Source organism: Mustela nigripes, chromosome 1 (genome assembly GCF_022355385.1).
Source record: "Mustela nigripes isolate SB6536 chromosome 1, MUSNIG.SB6536, whole genome shotgun sequence".
NCBI classification, from domain to species: domain Eukaryota; kingdom Metazoa; phylum Chordata; class Mammalia; order Carnivora; family Mustelidae; genus Mustela; species Mustela nigripes.
The window spans coordinates 91,219,015-91,237,768 of NC_081557.1; the positions used below are offsets into that span (position 1 = coordinate 91,219,015).

Genomic DNA, 18,754 nt, shown 5'->3' on the forward strand with positions numbered 1-18,754 from the left:
GTGCATATTGCTGTAGGTAGCATAGACATTTTCACAATATTTGTTCTTCCAGTCCATGAACATGGAACATTTTCCATTTCTTTGTGTTTTCCTTAATCTCTCTTTTTTAAAGATTTTATTTATTCATTTGACAGAGAGAGAGAGATCACAAGTAGGCAGAGAGGAAGGCAGAGAGAGAAAAGGAGGGAAGCAGGATCCCTGCTGAGCAGAGAGACCGATGCAGGGCTTGATCCCAGTTAATGAACTGTTGGATCCAATTGGTTAGTATTTTGGTGAGAATTTTTGCATCCATGTTCATCAGGGATATTGGACTGTAATTCTCCTTTTTGATGGGGTCTTTGGTTTTGGGATCAAGGTGATGCTGGCCTCATATAATAAGCTTGGAAGTTTTCCTTCCATTTTTATTTTTTGGAACAGTTTCAGGAGAATAAGTATTTATTCTTCTTTAAATGTTTGGTAGAATTCCCCTGGGAAGCCATCTGGCCCTGGGCTCTTTGTTGGGAGGTTTTTGATTACTGCTTCAATTTCCTTACTGGTTATGGGTCTGTTCAGGTTTTCTGTTTCTTCCTCGTTCAATTTTGGTAGTTTATCCCTCTCTAGGAATGCATCCATTTCTTCCAGATTGTCTAATTTGCTGGAGTATAGTTGCTCATAATATGTTCTTATAATTGTTTGTATTTCTTTGGTGTTGGTTGTGATCTCTCCTGTCTCTGAATCTATTATTTCAATAGAAGTTGCAAATTCTCTGTCATTCACTGATCTTGATTAGATCTTGATTAGCTTTTTTTTTTTTATCTTGATTACATTTTTTTGTGTGTATAAAGAAGAGCTTCCCTTCACCACCTCAAGCCACCTTTTTACCTGGAGGTAGATTTCTATGGTGAAGGAGAATGATGATTCCCCCCACCCCCCTTTGAATGCTATTTCAGAATAAGGTCTTGGTTTGACAGCCAACTCTATTGGTGACAAAGGGATCGTATTTTTTTCCTTTCTTTTTTTCTTTTTGTTTATAGGTCTTAACTTACTCTATCTTCCTGGTGAATTGATCCTTTTGTGACTATCTTTTGACTCTCTTTATCCTAAAATCAGTTTTGTCTTTTTGTCCTACATCCCTATTTAAAAAAAATATTACATAGCTTTTCCAGCTTAAATTTGGTAAAGTGCTTGTGTTCTAGATCTTTTTTATTTTTTTTAAATTTTTAATGGTTCCCTAACCTAATGTTTTGGGTTTCTCTTTTATAAACAACACATAGCTTGATTTTACATTTTTATCCAACTTGATTAACTCTATATATTAGTTGGTGAGTTTAACATGATTATTGATAACTTTTATTTTTACCATCTTTGTAGATTTTGTTCCATTTTTCTGTGCTTTCTCTTTTTCAGTCTCCTCCTCCTCCCTCTGAGATTGTGTTATTTCTGTTTGCTTTTCCTTAGTGTATTTCTTATTTTTATTATCTTGGGAGATAAACACTCTATTTCCATTAGAAATGGAAATGGGTGGTTACTCTTCTGACCACTTAAAATATAGTACATACACTTTCTGTAATGTAGCTTTATTCAATATTTAAACTTCTTGAACAATTTCAGAACTTTAGACTATTTTAACTCCACCCATCCCCTCCTGACTCACATGGTATTGTTATCCTGTATTTTAGTTAGGTTTTAAAAAATGAACCCACAAAATAGTTGCTATTTTACATAGACAAAGTTCGTTTAAATTTTTGTACGCTTTTACCAGTTGCTTCCCTATGTCTTCTTGCACCTCCATTCTTACTATGAGGATAGTTTTTCTTCTTTCTAAAGTACATATTTGAATTTACCCAAAGGATACAAAATATGAATTAGAAGGGATACATGCACTCTGAGGTTTATAGCAGCATTATCTACAATAGCCAGCTTATGGAAACAGACCAAGTGTCCATTTATAAAGAAGATGTGTGTGTGTGTGTGTGTGTGCGTGCGTGTGTGTGATGGACTCTTACTTAGCAATGAAAAAGAATGAAATCCTGTCATTTGCAATGACATGGATGGAGCTAGAGAGTATTATGCTAAGTGAAATAAGTTAGAGAAAGACAGATACTGTATGCTTTCATTCATACATGGAAACAAAACAAAAGAAACAAAACAAACCAGTAAAGGGGGGAAAAATGAGAGGCAAACCAAACAACAGACTTTCTTTCTTTCTTTCTTTCTTTCTTTCTTTCTTTCTTTTACAGAGAGAGATCACAAGTAGGCAGAGAGGCAGGCAGAGAGAGAGGAGGAAGCAGGCTCTCTGCTTAGCGGAGAGCCCGATACGGGGCTTGATCCTAGGACCCTGGGATCATGACCTGAGCTGAAGGCAGAGGCTTAACCCACTGAGCCACCCAGGTACCCCCAAACAACAGACTCTTAACCAGAGAACAAACTGCGGGTTCCCAGAGGGGAAGTGGGTGGGGGACGGGCAAACTAAGTGATGGGGATTAAGGAGGGCACTTGTGATGAGCACTGGGCGATGTATGGAAGTGTTGAATCGCTATATTGTACACCTAGAACTAATATCACACTGTATGTTGACTAGCTGGAATTTAAAAATTAAAAAAAAAGTGAGGTACATACTTGAGATTTTCCTTTAGAGAATATCTGTTGGTAGTATACTCTATTATTGTTTTCCTGAATGCCTTCTTAAAAGGTAGTTTTGTAGGATTCATAATTTGCTGTTGTCTAGGCACACTGAAGAGTCTTGTGGTTCCTTTCCTGCTGAGGGGATGTCTGCTGGCAATCTGTGGTTTGTTTATTTATTTATTGTGAGTGTGTGTGAGTGAGAGAGCACAAGCATGAGTGGAGGGGCAGATGGAGAGGGGAGAGAGAATCCCAAGGAGGCTCCATGCTCAACGTGGGGTGTGATTCCACAACCCCCTGACTTCAGCTGCAGCCAGAATCAAGAGTTGGATGCTCGACTGACTGAGCCACCCAAGGTGCCCATTGCTGTGGTATCTTGATGGTGTTGTAGGTTGTCTGGACTGTTTCTCTGGCTGCTTTAAAGAGTTGCTGTTTATTTTTGGTGTTCTGAAGCTTCATGATCATATACTGAGGTAAGGATTATTTGAATGTTTCCACCTGGGTTGTACACGTGTGTACCTTATAATGGCAAATACTCTGTGTGAGGGTTCATGCCTTTAATGAGTTCCAGACAGTCTCAGCTGTTACCTCTTTAGATGTGGTTTTTCCTTCATATTTCTGTTCTCTCCCTCTGAGACTTTAACCGGTTATGTTAGACCTTCTTATTCTAGCCTCCATTTTCCATAACCTTGTTTTCGTATATATGTGTGTATATATATATATGTATATATATACATATATATATATATATTTAAAGATTTTATTGAGAGAGAGTGAGTGAGTGCACACACAGGGAGAGGGAGGAGCAGGCTCTCTGTTCAGCAGGGAGGCTGATTTGGGGCTCAATCCCAGGACCCTAGGATCATGACCTGAGCCGGAGGCAGACGCCTGACTGACTGAGCCACCCAGGCACCCCCGTATATATGTATATTTTATTTCCTTATTTCTTTCTGCAGTAAACTTAGTAACTTCTTCAATCTACCTTACGGTTTGTTGATCCTCTCTTAATTTATGTCTGAAATGCTACTTAACCCAAACATTCATTTTATCATTTTAATAATTATAGTTTTTATTTCTAAGAGCTCTATTTGGTTCTTCTTCACATCTACCTATCATATTTGCTTATTAAAATACTTATTTTTTTTGAACAGAAAATAAGCGTTGGTGGAGAATGTGGGGAAATTGGAACCCTTGTGCACTGTTGGTGGGAATGTGAAATGCTGAGATCCTTATGGAAAACAATAAAAAATTAAAAACAGATACCATATCATACAGCAATTCTACTTCTGGATATACATCCCAAAGAATCGAAAGCAGGATCTTGAAGAGAGATCTGTAGACCCATGTTCATGGCAGCATTATTCACAATAGCCTAAAGGTAGAAGCAACCCGGATGTCTGTTTTGATAAACAAAACGTGGTATAAATAATGGAATATTATTCAGCTTTAAAAAGGAAAGAAAATCTGATGCAGGCTACAACCATGGATAAACCGTGAAGACACTCTGCTAGGTGAAATAAGCACAGGAAGGCAAATACTATATGATTCCACTTACATGAGGTACCTAGAATAGTCAGCTTGATAGAGACAGAAGGTAGGCAGGTGGCTTCCAAGTATTCAGGGGCAGAAGAAATGGGGAGTTACTGTTTAATGGGTACAGAGTTCTGGAAAGGAAAAAACAGCTTTGAGATGGATGGTGGTAATGGTTGCACAGCAATGTGAATATATTTAACACCATTGAACTGTATACTTACAAATGGTTGATATTAAATTTTATGGTTTTTTTTTTTTAAAGATTTTATTTATTTATTTGACAGAGAGAGCACAAGAAGGCAGAGAGGCAGGCAGAGAGAGAGGGGGAAGCAGAGAGCCCGATGTGGGGCTTGGTCCCGGAACCCTGAGATCATGACCTGAGCTGAAGGCAGAGGCTTAACCCACTGAGCCACCCAGGCACCCCTCATGTGGGTTTTAAATTAAAAGTATTTAAAAGTGTCTTAAAATGTGGAAAAGGTACCTATTTTAAATTTCTTTAAAGATGCGTAAATTATTGGCGGTCCTATAGTGTGATAGTTTATAGCATGAACATTGGAGTCAGAATACTCATATTCACTTTTCCCATATGTAACCCCAGGCAAGATACTTAGCCTCATTGAGTCTTACTTTCTTACCCCTAAAATGGGGATGGGATATGAATGGCATTGATCTTGTAGGTTTGTGTGAGTCTTAAATGCTCAGTACACAGTGAAGCACTTAGAATAGTGTCTGGCAGGTAGAAGTATTCTACCATATCACTTTTTCTTATAATCTGATAATTCTAACATCTAAGGTCCTTGAGGTTTTAAATTTGTTATTTTTGATGATTCCCACTCCCAAGGTTTTCTTTTTAAAAAACCTTGGCTGATCTTTGATGGTGATCACTGGGTCTGGGTTTAGTTCTGATCTCAGCTTTCATATAAGTCTTGGTCCCTTGGACACCCCAGATTTTAGTTAGCTGTTGCCCCCAGATACCTATCTTTGTTTCAGCTCATGATTCTGATAGCTTTGTTTGGTTGATTTTTTTTTTTTTCTGTCTTTGAGGATTTCTGTTATTTTCTGAGAACCTACTAAAGCATTGTCAAGTATATTTAGGATCTGACCAAGTATATTCAGGATTTAGGCCTCAGAATACCCAGGCCCCAATACAGTGGCCTGAGAAGTTTATGGGGCTTAATCCTCTGACCATTTGAGTGTAGGACTTGTGCTTATGTCCCTAGAACCCCACTAAGGGACCACCTCAGACTTTACAGGTGATAATTTTTTTTTTTTAAAGAATGAAAGCAACCGGCCTGGACTCTCTAGGTAGAAGTAAGGACTCAAAGGTGCAGTATTTCTTTCCAGCCCCTGGGCGAACCATGATTTACTGTCAGTCTTTTTTTTTTTTTAAAGATTTTATTTATTTATTTGACAGAGAGAGATCACAAGCAGGCAGAGAGGCAGGCAGAGAGAGAGGAGGAAGCAGGCTCCCTGCTGAGCAGAGAGCCCGACGTGGGACTCGATCCCAGCACCCTGAGATCATGACCTGAGCCGAAGGCAGCGGCTTAACCCACTGAGCCACCCAGGCGCCCTACTGTCAGTCTTGAGTACCAAAATCCTCCCTCTCCCAAGTCATAGGTGTTCTCTCTGGTCTTTGGGTCTCTTTTTCGTTGTTTGAGAATCCGTGGTCTCCCCAAGAACTTTTCATACTCAGGTTCAAGAATGATGCAATAGTTCTAGCTCAGTTCTTAGCATGCAGCCCAGTCCGCCTGTGTCAAGGTCTTCACACACCTGTTTAATAGCAGCAGCTATAGAGCTAACAGTCATAACACTAAGTAATAGTTGTACCAATAGCAGGACAGTGCATTTTAAATTACAACTGGTTTCTTGCTCTGTTGGGCCTGAGGATGGGTGGAGGAGAGGGCTGGCTCAGACTCTTTTCTCCCTCTACTCCAATCCTTGGTGATCTGGGTTCTCATTGGAGAGTCTGCTTCCATTCATCAAGGTGGGAAGGTTTCTTTTGTGCTTAGCATGCCTCTGAGACCTTGGCCAGAAGGCTGGCCTGTCCAGTGGACGGTGTCTTTCTCCCAGGGATATCAGGAGCCCCAGGGGTGGCAGTGCTGGGGCTGCTGACTTCCTTCTGGGTACGTTTGAGCTGTGAGGTCTTTTACAAGAATGGAGGCCCTTTGCTGCACGAAGAAATGTTAAGGCTGTGGGCAGAGTGGTGTGCGCTCGGGGGCTCTTGCTCCGTCTGACTTCTCGGATCCTCAGGTGGGCAGGACAGGGGGAGGCTGTTTCCAGGAGAATGGAGGGGCAGCAGCATCATGACTCCGACTATGATAAGAGACCAAAAAAGACATGATTTGAAACTGAACAAGGTGGTGATGTGTGTGGAATTAGCCGGCCTTTTTTGAAGCTCTTTTCTCCTCTCTCCTCTAGGGAGTTTTCTTGAGCCTTTCCACCCTCCTCCTTAACGGAGTCTGTTCCTGGGAAACGCTCTGCCAGAGAATAGAGAATGATAAAGCTGGGTGTATTCTATACCCTAAGGCGTTTGCATTCATTTGAAATCTCAGACTTAGAAATTTCAGCTCTTCTGGTGGAATTGCAGATTTTCCCTGGTGGGGAAGATGATTTAGGATGTCCGGGGTCATCTCAGAGCCATTTAAATCAAACTAAAGATAGTTTGTATCTTTAAGGTGGAGGAAGGGGGCGGCACAACAGGCTCACCTTCCGGACATTGTAGATCCAGTTGAGATAGGCTGTGACCTTGGTGTATACTCCTGGAGTGCTGGGGCCCCCACAGCCATGGCCCCAGCTCACGATGCCCACCACTTGCCACTGGTCAGAGTGATACATCAGGGGCCCACCGCTGTCACCCTGTGAAACACCAGAACAGGGGTTGCTGGGGAGGGCAAGCAGGGGCGGGGTGGAGGAGTGGGCTTCTCTTTCTTCCCTGCCTCGCACCGGCTCATCTGTTCCTCTGTATGCCCCCCACTGCTCCCCAGTGTTCTATGCTGTTCTGCCCTCATTGCCTCTGCTCATGCTGTTCCTGTAGCCTGGAAGGCCCTTTCTTTTGAGGCAAAAGGGTTCTTTTTGTGGTCAAGTAAGTTGTTGGTGTGCCTTCTCTCAGATTCACAAGGCACGCTAGCAAACTCAAGGCTCTAGGGTTCCTCAGTGAGAAGCCTGATTATCTTTGTTTAATCCGGTACTTCCTAAATTTATTTAGCTGCTCATGGGTTGCCTTTTGCATGCCAGGTACCATTCTAGACAACTGGGATTCAATCAATGAAAGGAACAAAGATCCTGCCCTCAGGGAGCTTAGAGTTAGATGGAGAAGAGAGAGAGAATAAACAAGCAAAAAACTCAACAGACCAGAGCATGTCAGATAGTGAAAAGTGCATTACTTTGGGTGTCAGTCCCAGCTCCTATAGCCCCCGAGACTTCCTCCCTCAGAACCCAGTAACACCATAGCCTAACTGCCCCTCTTGTCCACCACTGTGAACTCCCTAAGGGCAGAAGACACTGTCCCCAAAACCCAGTATTCACCTGGCATTCAAGTGATGGCCAAGAGCTATCTCTTGAGTGGAGGAATTTAATGACTGAGAATGGGGTTGGAGTGGGGTTAAGGGCTTTAGTGAAAATGGCTCGGAAGAACCTCTGGGGATGGAGGGAGTGAAAATGTATTTAGGGACTAATGGGGTTTGGGGGCGGGGGAGGCATTGTTCCAGGGCTCATCCAGCAGGAGATGGGTTTTCTCTAGTCTAGTGCAGCATCTTGACAGTTCTAGAGAAAACAGACCTGGCCATCCTGCTCTCACGTGACTCCTACTCCTGTGGGTGATGGGAGGTAAGAGCAGGTGGGTTGGCTAACCACCTTTGTAGGTGAAATACACACCTGAAATCTTTCTGCTTGTCTCTGTCCATCCTTTCCCTCCCTCTCTCTGTTCTTCCCTTCATCACGATTGAGTGCCCACTGTATGCAGGACTTCATTTGGGGCTGTTGGCCTCTGGACTTACTTGTTTTTCCAGGACTAAAATCTCTATCCAAGGAACTCCCTCATGATCCCACCTGGCAGGTATCCACGCCGCCCTCCAGGATGCCGGCACACAGCATCTGCTCAGTAACTTCCCCCTGGTAGGCGTCCTCTGCGTTGCACCGAGTATGGTCAATGACTTGGACCGAGGCCTGCAGCAGTGTGTCAGACAGCTTTCCTGGGAAGGTGAAACACATGTGTATTCCCATTCTTGCCTCTTACCCCCACCCAGGATAATTCTCTGGGTTACCTGGCATCTCAGTGCTTGGATTTCCAGGATGGGTTTTTTCCCCCAGGGTGGTCCTCCTTCCCATCACCTCCAGGAGCTGCTCCCTCAGCCCTGTGTTCCTGAGCCCAGGACTTACCTCCATCCTGCTTCGTAAAGCCCCATCCAATGACCCAGAGTGGGGTGGCTGGAGTGAGCTCCTCATCAAAAAAGGGTAGGCAGATGGGCCTGACTGTGCCTGCCAGGAGCAGAGAGAAAGCGGAGAGAGCCTGATGGCTAAGTACTCTGGAAAGGTTGACACCAGGGTTTCTATGACCTGTATTCCAGGGGATGTTAACAGAAGTGGCATGAGAAAGTTCTGTGGTCAAATAAGTTGAAGTATAGTTTAAACATAATACAAGGAAATTAAAAATTAAAGGCCTTATCATATCTTTATATGCTAGTGTGCCCCAAGAAAAGAGCTCTACTATAAAAATGTTTCCCAAATTTAGGATAGAACCCTTTTTTTTCTCCAAGGGACCAGTGTCCTGTGGAACTGACAGTTGCAAATGCTGAGAAATACTATCCAAGCATGAGTCATCTAACAGAGCTGTTCAAAGAGTCCATGGGCTGCTTTAAAGGTAATGAGCTCTCTGCCTGTGGAGGAAACCAGGTGGGCACAGTAACCCCTTGGCAGAGATATGGTGCAGGCTCTTGGCACTCATTGAGGGTGGAGGATGGACTAGAAGATCTTTTAGTTCCCTTTCAGCCCCAAGATTGGATGAGTCTATGATTCTCACTTGATATGCTCCACATGGAGAAAACAGACCTCAAAAGAACCCAGCTTGACAACTGAAAGGGTTGTGAGCTGACAACTGAAAGGGTTCTCATGGCCCCTCACTGATGTTAGGCTGGTGTATTCACCGGAAACAAATGTACAGCTGAGGGCTTGAGAGGAGAAGCAGTGTGCCCAAGTCCATGTAGTGAGCTAGTAGCAGAAGGGGAGTATAACCTGGCCTAGGGGGTCTGTTCCCACATGCCCTCACCGGAGAATGTGAGTGGGAACTGCAGCTTCACGAGGGCAATGTCCTTCTCTTTTGGGTACGTGGTGTTCAGCTCAATGACGAAGATGCTGGCCACAGCCAGGGATGGGAAGTTGTCCAGTTTGTCTGAGCCAGCCCTCACTTTCCAGGTGGACACATCGTGATGCTTCCTGGGGTGGAGGCAGAGACAGCGGGGTTCAGGCCTGAACCAAGCCTGTGCAGTCTTTGCCCACAGCTGGGTCCCCAGGGCGCTGGGGGTCGGGGTGCTGAATGTTCCTGCTGTAGGGGGTTATGATGGTGAGGCCAGGGGTGGTAGAGAAGGAGCAGGTCTGAAGAATCCCTTACAAAAGGACAAATTCTAAAAGGGAATTTGATCCTTTCCCCTGGTGAAACTTGCTCAAGGAAACTTCTAACTGGAGGGCTAGGGAAGGGGCTGTTCCCAGCACCTGAGCTCTGGGGTCCTGGCACTTTCCTGCCCCCGGTACTGTCTGTGCTACTCATGTGGTACTCGTATTGTCAGTTTCGTTATGCACTTGTCTGTCTGCCTCCTGACACTCCTGCCTGCATAGTGTGCATGGGTGGTTTCCCAGGAAAGGACTTAGAGCTTTGTCAGATCTCAAAGGTTAAGAATCTCTGGCCAACACTCTGAATTCCTCTAAGGCGCTGACAGAGCTAATGCATACAGATACATAATATAGTACTCATTAGATATTGAATGAATGAATGAATGAAGGAAGGAAGGAAAGTGAAGAGGGCCTGGGAGTAGTCCTTTCCCAGAGGTATGGGCAGGCCTCTCTCTGCTGGCTTGTAAAGGAATCTATGCTTTCTGCTTTAAGTTTTTGGGTATAATGGGGGAGTGACAGTGATTCTCAACCCCAGAACCACTCCAGAGAAGACTGGCAGAAGGAGCACATTCTCAGGACTCCAGGAAGATGGATGGGAAGAGCTTCTGTGGAGTGAGTAGGGACTGGACTGAGGACCCTGGGTATCTGATTGCTTCCCAACTAGAAGAGGTCAAGCTTGGTGATCAAGCTTGGTGACCAGCGCCTTCTCCTCAGACCCTGGGTGGCTAACAAAGGATGTTCAGTGTCTCATTGGGGGTGGCCACACCCAAGGACGTGTTCTTTAGAGGGAGGGGAAAGAGAGGGTAGGGGTTTGGAAAACAGGCTGGGAGGCAGGGAACCCGGATACTTAGGCCCCTCCAAGGCTTTGAGCCCCCAAGGCTTCCTTTTGGTGCAGCCTTACCTGAAACAGTGGGCTGCCGTGAGGATCCAGTAGGGGTCCAGAATGCTCCCTCCACAGATGTGTTGTTTGTTGTACTGGATGCTGACCTGCCAAGGCCAAGAATCCACAGAGGCCGTCTCCCCGCCCACTACCCGAGGGGCCTTCAGGCTGTCCCCACAGGCTGGAGTCAGCAGGGAGGGGGGAGAAATCAGGAGTCAGGCTCTTGAGGGATGGACTGCCTCCCCTTGGAGCCCTGAGTCAGTTCCGTTAGAGCAGGGCCCTTATGACTGGGACCTGGAGGGTTGGGGAGGACCGCCCATTTTGAGTTATTCTTAGGGAGCTGGTGTCTCAGACCATAGACTTTTTCCCAATCTCCATCTCCTTTTTTGGGCTTTGGATGTGTTTATATTGTGAACATGGGTGTATCCATTGTGCTGGGAATTCATGGCCTTCAAACCACAGGTGATAGAGAAGTACAAAAGTCCTGCCCAGGTGGAGTGTCCCAGCTGCTCCTGCGGAATATTGGCAAGCAGATGCCCACAAACTGCTCTGGGAGCCGGGACTGGGAAGAACATTCCAGATACTAGATCTTCCTATCCTAAACTCACCTTTTTCCAAGTCCCTTCCCCTGTGATGAGTAAGTTTCCCAATTTGACATCCTATGCTCTTTCATATGCCACTGTCCTTGGCTTTTCCATCATGGCCCTAAAGCTCTGGTAAAAGCCTCATTCCCATCTCCCTGCCCTCCAGTCTCTCCAGTCCTGGTGGTCATGGCCACAGTGGTGGTTCTCAGGAAAAGGCTGCCATTCTTTCTGGGCCTATGCCAGCCAGGGGCTTTTCAGATACTTGTTATTCCAAAATCTGCTTTCTCCGTGTCTCCTTGCTCCCTCACAGCGCAGAGGCATCTTTCTTTCTAGAGTAGAGTTTAAAGTCCTTCTGGCAGTTGCCCACTGTCCTTGTCTGAAGTTTCTGTCTAGCCAAATCGATCTGCTTGTGTAGCTCCCTAAAAAGTTGTTCTGCTTTTGCTTGAGGAAGCCCCCATCCCTGAGATGCTGTCCTATTGCTATTTATCTAAACCATTGATCCATTCAGCAAATTTGAATTAAGTGCCTACTGTGTTCAGGGATGCTGGGAGGAGAGTAGAGGACAAGAAAGACAGACAGACGTGGTCCTTCCCTTTTGGGAGCCTACAGCTCAGTGTTTAGCCTGGGTACCACCCCCTGGGAGCCACCCAATCCCTGGAGACTCCCCCACCCCCATCCTGGAATTTCCATAGCCTGCTCCCAGTGTTGGCCTGTCTTTCATTTCCTTTGTGCTTTGGTCTTCCTGTTAAGACTGACAGCTCCTCAAGGGAAGATCTGTGACTCCAGCCTCCCTGTGACATCAGGGCCATTCAGCTTAGAGCACAGATGATGTGACTAATGGTTCAGTCATTCACTAGCTAGCCACCACACACCAGGGATTGTGGGCATCACGTGCTCATGATAGAACGTCTTAATATCCAACAGGGAAGCCTATATACTACCCAACGGCAAAGGCAGTGACAGTGGCCTTGTTCCATTCCGCCTATCCAGTATCTAGCCAGCCTGGCAGGCTCTGTTCAGTTCTTCCGCAAGTCTGGGAGGACAAGCTGGGTCACAGAGCTTGTTTTCTCTTCTGTTCTCTGTAAGGATCTTCTGGGGCAGTTGGACAAAAGGCTTTCTTGGGAAGAGGAACCTCAGAAGGGTCAGGTGAATTACTCAAGGTCACACTGGAAGCCAGTGGGACTGGTGCCTGGGTCTCTCTGTGGCAGTCAGCTATGAGCTCTGTTCAGTCTGGCACCACCCACCTGTGGTCTTGCATCTTTTTCTTTCTCTCTGTTCTCTGTCTCTCTCTGTTATAAACTCCTTGAAGGAGCACTTCCCTACAAACCCAAGACAGAAAGAAGTAAGTTTGGGACAAAACAGAGAGAAACTTAGAGTCTGAGAGATTTAAGAATGAAGATGAAGGTCTTTCTCCCCACTCTTTGCTGGCCCAGGGCCCAAACCCTCAGAGATGGGGCGTACTCACCAAGGCAGTGCAGGGAGACCAAGGAGCCTGAGAGACAGGGTCTGGAAGGGAGACACAGGGCCTTGAGGTTTCTGTGGGAGGTGCGGACTTCGGTCCCCTGATCCTGTTGACCCCAGTCCCCTTCCCGAAAAATCTGGAAGATTTTCCCGGGAAATCTGGAATCCACATGCTGAGGTACTATATAGAAACCACGTGACCATTTAGTTCAGTGCAATTCAGTTGGCTTGGGTTCAAGATCCTTGATTTTAAGGACTCACAATGTGCTGGGCCCTGCCTGTGTCCGAGCCCAACCCGAGCCCTTGGCATCCTGGAGAGGATGGGAGAGCAGAGCCTGGAACAGTGTCTGTAACACTGTGCACTTTTCAAATGAACGAAAAGGGGGATTTCAGTGGAATTACAGGCACACGATCCTTCTGCTACCATCTTGGTTCTTTTTAAGATTTACTCTCTGGAGAATGAGCAGCCCTCAGCAGCAGCCCCAAATGCTAGGGAGCCAGCATCCTCTCCAGTACTCTCTGCTGCCGTGTGACCATTTTTCTCTAGATGCTGAACTGTCATGTGGGGTGGGGAGGCAGAGGAACAGGCCGCTGCCAGAGGCTGTGGGGCCTTTTCTCTGGAGAGCTGGGAACGTGGAGAGGCCTTACCCTGGCCTGGGTAAGTGGCGGGATGGATAGAGTGGCCTTTGGAATCTTGACTGTTGGGTTTAATTGGGAGTGTAAAGCAGTAGGAAAATTTTTCGTTTTATTCTTGGATGAGAAGGCCACCCATACGTGGACATGATACCTTGTCCAGCTGTCTGTTTTATATGAAAAAATGGAGTCAACCCAGAAAACCTCTCAGAAATCTGATTCTCTAGCTCTTGGTATCTGACAGTCTGCATGGCCTGGAGTTCTTCCTGTGTTCTGACTTATATTCCCCTTGCTGCACCTGCTTGGGCTGGCTGCCTACAGCCCCGATGGCAGCCTCCATATGCGAGCTTCTCGTGGGCCAGGGGCCATCCTCCCACTTACCCACTTAGCTTTTGCACCTGAAGCTCTTGGCCATTTTCTGTGATTCCAACAACATCCAGATTTTGGTCTGGGCCAATCTCCACAGCTTTGAAGGAGGGTTTGCTGCTCACATTGGGAGAGAGAGAGAGAGAGAGAGACGTGAGCTAGGGCAGGAGGTTAGGAGATGTCAGGAGTAGCCCCCACTCCCAGGAGCTGCGGTGGGAAAGAATGTGTCCCAGGACTCAGATCTGGGCACAATGCTGATGTGGTCTTGCTTTCCCAGAACTCTGGACAAGTTATGGACATGCTTTCCTAACTCCCAGCTATAACCCTATTTCAAATGTCATAGGATATTTTCTCCTGGGTCATAGCCAGAGAATTAGAATGTGGATATCTGGTTTTCTGAACAAGGCATCTGGGCTGAATTGGGTAGGAGGGGTACTTTATGGCTCCCTTGGAGGTAGGACAGGATGAGATCATTCTTCACATGAGTCCAGAAGAGTCTCTCCCTTGGAGCACCCACGCTCTTTCTCTCCACCGATCCGTGTTTGTCTAATTTCAAACACGGGTTTAAGTTTTAGCTCCTCCAGGAAGTCTTCCCTGAGTCATCCTGTTGTCCTGATCGTCTGTTCTTCCCCATTCAGCTATGCTAGTGCTGGTTCTGTGTGCAGGGTTCAGGATGACTGAGGCATGGGGTTACTGGCCACTGATGCTCTCACATTCCCGGGCAGGAGTTGTGCACTCCTGATGGGCCCGGTACACCTAGAAGGGCCTGGGTGTGGTGGTACTGGGTTTCAGAATCCTGGAGATGGAGGCTTTGGTCCTGCCTCTGACATTAGCTTGATGTGTAACCTTGACAGGTCACACCCTTCCTTGGGTTTCCTTAAGCCTCACTTTCTCCCTCTGTAGAATGAGAGGTGGACCCCCTGATCTCTAGAGCCTCTCCCATATTGAGCCATCTCAGGTTTATGGTCCTGGGACAAAAAGGGCTTCTTATCTAGGTGGAGAAAGGAGAGAGTAGAGAAATCTGAGACGTGGAAGGAGGGACAGTGGTAGAAATGGATAGTCCCTGGAAAGCTAAACTGTGTTCACCCATTACATCCTAATGAATAATTCTGACCAGCTTTGATTCTGTAGAACTCAAGAAGCCAGCTGGTTTGGTGCATTAGTGTACTCCAGAAGGGCAGAAACGTTAGCATCCTATTACCTTAAGAAGCCTGGGAGACACCTTGGTTGCATAAGGCAGCCGCAGCCGGAGGTGCTGCCCATGGTGCTGCCCGTGGCACTGGGCCCTGCTGATGCTGCAGTGGCTGGACTGCAGTGAGGAGGAGGGGCTTGCTGCAGGGGAGGCCTGGCTGCTGCTGGAGGAGGGGTAAGAGCAGGGGCCAGGCATAAGCAGCCCAACTGTGCCACATGGAGATTGTTGAGCAGCAGAGAGGCCTGATAACCAGAGAGCACAGGGGGCCCCAAGGTCTGATGGATCAGTAATGCTGCTGGGAGCATTTACTGAAAAAGGACCTGGAGGCTGCTTTAAGGGACGGAAGAGAGTTCCGTGATTGACTGACGGTGTCTGCCTAGCAATTCTCATTTCTGCCTAGACCAATTTCCTAGAGTCCTTGGGGACCTGCCCCACTCTGCAGCTGAATAAATGGGTTCTTTTCCCTCCTTTCTGGTTATGCTTTCTGAGTGGTCGGTGGCTTCACTTCTCTTCCCTTTATAGGGAAGGCCTGGGGAGGAGAGAATTACCCAAGCTGGAAACAGAGATGCTGCGAGGACTCCTGATAGGGGGCTTGGGCACAGCCCCCAAGCCTCTCCCTCCCCAGCTCCTACCAGGCGAGTTACTTATCTTTCCTGAACCTGTTTCTAAAATAGATACAGTAGTAACGACCCTATTGGTTTTTGCCAAGATCAAATGAATATAATGCATCAAGCAGATCACCCTTATGATTATATAACTCTTCACCACTGAAGCTTTGGAGCTGCTGTAGAAATTTGCTGGCAGAGCTGTGATTGCCGATGGGGCCTCGATGGAATCAGGTTTGTTTAAACTGAGTTTTAATCAATGGGACATTGAATAAGTAAGTATTATACTCTGGGGCAGGGCAGCTTCTTGTTGAGCTGTGAAGGAGTGAGGGTCTCGAGGAGCCAGCATGGTGTTGGGGGTGCGTGGTGAGGCTTACATTCTCTCGCTGCACCTGATAGCTCTCCTATGACATTGCCAGTACTTGCCCCAATTAACCCTTGAGGAAACCGGGGTTTAGGAGATTGAACTTCATGTTGGTTCTATGCTCAGGTTCAAGAGCAGTTCTGTCTGACTTCTGTATCTATATTTTTAGGAAGGGAGGGAGGAAAAGAGGAAGGAGGAAGGAGGTCGTAGGGGTTAGGGGACGGCCTCTGGAGGCTGGGGCCGGGTACCTGGCATAACCCATCTGCCCACAGGCTGTCTTGGCCAGAGCTTCTGTGAAGTTGTCAAAGCAGGCAGAGGCCCAGCTCTGTGTGGCCGGGTCCAGTACTTGGAGGGTGGATCGGTCCCTGGAGAGGCGGACTGAGAGGGGAAAAACCTGGGTCAGTTCCAGGGCAGGGATCTGTCTGGCCCATCTCCCTCAGAATTCATCATGGGACCAGCACAACCTCCCTACGCCCAGTGTAGAGCACTACAGAAAACCAGCCCTTTCAATTTCAAAGGACATTCTTCTGTTTGGCTTTGCCTGATTGAGCCTTATTTCAGTGGTAGCGAGGGTGACCAGATGTCCTGGAAGGAACCTCCTTGTGGACCTCTTGTCTTGGTAGAATTACCAGCAGCTCTCCATTTTATTCTTACAGATACCAGTTTTGGTGATCTATGGTGACTCTACCCATGGTCCTCATGGCCTGCCTAGCCTGGGGGACTTCTCACTGAGGAACCTAGCTTCCTTTTGATGTGAGGGAGGAGGTTGAGAGGGAAGTATTATTGGCAGTAGGATGGCCGGTGCCCATAGACATTTGACTTCTGATTTAAAAAAAAAAGGATATGTGCAAGAAGTCACTTCGTCCTGCCCGTCAACCCCCCCCAACACCCATCTCCTGGCTGACTTTTCTCTCCAGAGCCCAAGTACTAGGTGAATGAAGCTGGGCCAGCCCCATATGAAAAGAACGTGAGTTTTTGTTGGAAACCTCTTCTAGTCCTTTGAAGGACCTAGCTCAGTCTTGTTACATAGCAGGCTACAATAAACACCTAAGGATAGAAGGATCAATAGTTAATGGCCTGACACCCACTTTTCTAGTCCTCTTGAAAGAACAGATGTCATAGAAAGGAGGGAACTCCCCAGCGTTATCCAATCCAGCTGCATGCCTCAGTTCCACCCCAGTGTAGCAGAACAAGGCAGGCTATGTTACAATTTCCTGTCCCTTCTAGCCTGCATCTGTTCCTCATTTTCACCGAGTACTTGCTCCGTGTTAAGTACTGGGAATCTAGTCCTGTTGCTCTTACGAACCTTGCAGCAGGGATGGAAACTGACCAGTCAGTTGGCAGATGCTGTGCCTTGAACCCAGGGGGACCTGAGCTGGTTTCCTGCTGTGCCCTCCCCCCTGGTCCCTCCAGCCCCTGTACTCACCTGCCACTGGGGACCCATCAGGGAAGGTCTTGACACAGTGCTGCTCGTCCTCCCCAGAGGCACAGTCCTGCTGGCCATCACACACTTGCCTCCTTGAGATGAAGTGGAGAGGCTGCCCGCAGAGGAAGTAGTATTTGTCCAGAATCATCTTGACTGGAAGGCAGGGGCAGGGAGGGGGCAGAGAGGACTGACCGTGAAGCAGGCAGCCCTGGCGGGAGTGGGGGATGGGATAGGCTGTGTTTCCCTGAAATCGTGCTGGGCTTCAAAATAGGCAGGTGAGGGTTCCAGACCCAGTGATGCCACTTGATAGCCTGGGTACGTGGTGCTGAGCCTCTGTTTCTGTCTCTGTAAAGTAATGCCTGTCCCATACCTATATGGTGTGAAGCAAGAGAATGTGTGGGAGAAACTTTAAAACAGCCCCACTGGCCTCATCCTCCCGGTGCTGGCACAGTACCTCTGGTAATGAGCCCAAAAGATGAGAGTGCTGCCCTGCCGCCTCCCCTGTGACTTTAGACCTATCACATCCTCTCCCAGGGCCTCAGTTTTCTCAGCTGTACAGTAGGGTGAGGTGGTTGAGAACGTTTCGTGAGCTTGTGGCCTTGAGGGTCTTGTAACCACCAAGTGCATGCAGTTATGGGTCTGGGTGTTTTTTATCTGGGGCTGAAAGAGCCATGGAGGGGCTGGTGTTTCGTTGGGTTTTGTCTCCTCCCTGCTGCTTTCAGATTCTGTTCCTCCTTTGCTGCCTTGGCTGATGGGAATGAGTCTAGTGTTTGTGACTCCTCAGGCAATGAATACTTCACATTTCTAAAGGCTCCTGGTAGGAAGAGACCCTCCTGCCCAACTGACCCCACCCTTGGCCCCAAGCTCCCTCCTGCCTTCCAGCGTTGCCCCTGCCTAGCCACCCTAGGTGATGGTGACAAGTCTGACCGTGGCCTCGCTGCACACTGTGGAGAGCTTCCCATGCACTGCCTTGTGTCATCCTGACCATCGCCGAGTCTTGGTGGTCGCTGCTAGTGGAAATGCCACTCTGGCTGTGAGTGCAGGCTCCTGAAGGGCCCATCCTCCCTGGGTTAACAAATGCGTGCTTTTGTGTGTGGCTCTGTCACATCTTTGCACCCTGTCTGGTGACCCATACTTTGGCACCACCTGATTTTCATCTGGGTGTTTTACTCACATTATCTCCTCCTCCTCCTCCTCCTCCTCCCCACATCCCTCTGGGAGAGACAGGATGTTTTACAGAGGAGAAGACTAAAGTTGAGAGCGGTCAAAGGACTTACTCAAGGTCACACGGCAGCAAGGGGTGTCCTGACTGCTAGCCTGGTCTGCTGTGCCCTGCTCCCCACCCTGAGAGAGCAGTCAGTAGCCTGCTATTACTGTGGCGGGTCGGCGGGGGGTGGTGGGGAGGCAAGGACAGTCGGTGGCGGAGTGGGAGTGGAGACCAGGGTGGTGGGCATGGCAGGTCATTCAGTTCAGTCTTCATTACTGAATGGCCTGCTGGAGATCAC

At 47.5% G+C, this 18,754-nt stretch overlaps 1 protein-coding gene across 1 annotated transcript in view; it reads right to left on the bottom strand.

The window, feature by feature from the left end:
• Positions 1-5,545: 5,545 nt before the first annotated feature.
• TMPRSS4 (transmembrane serine protease 4) overlaps positions 5,546-18,754 on the bottom strand; it is a 32,909-nt gene continuing 19,700 nt past the window's right edge. Inside the window, exons 4-13 of the mRNA XM_059392633.1 lie at positions 17,250-17,402; positions 16,072-16,201; positions 13,678-13,779; positions 12,668-12,708; positions 10,640-10,799; positions 9,398-9,564; positions 8,512-8,610; positions 8,182-8,324; positions 6,841-6,990; positions 5,546-6,447 (exon numbers count right to left, since the gene is read on the bottom strand). Of these exons, the coding sequence (XP_059248616.1) occupies positions 6,436-6,447; positions 6,841-6,990; positions 8,182-8,324; positions 8,512-8,610; positions 9,398-9,564; positions 10,640-10,799; positions 12,668-12,708; positions 13,678-13,779; positions 16,072-16,201; positions 17,250-17,402 (1,157 nt within the window). The 3' untranslated portion in view covers positions 5,546-6,435. The remainder of the gene's footprint in view (positions 6,448-6,840; positions 6,991-8,181; positions 8,325-8,511; positions 8,611-9,397; positions 9,565-10,639; positions 10,800-12,667; positions 12,709-13,677; positions 13,780-16,071; positions 16,202-17,249; positions 17,403-18,754) is intronic.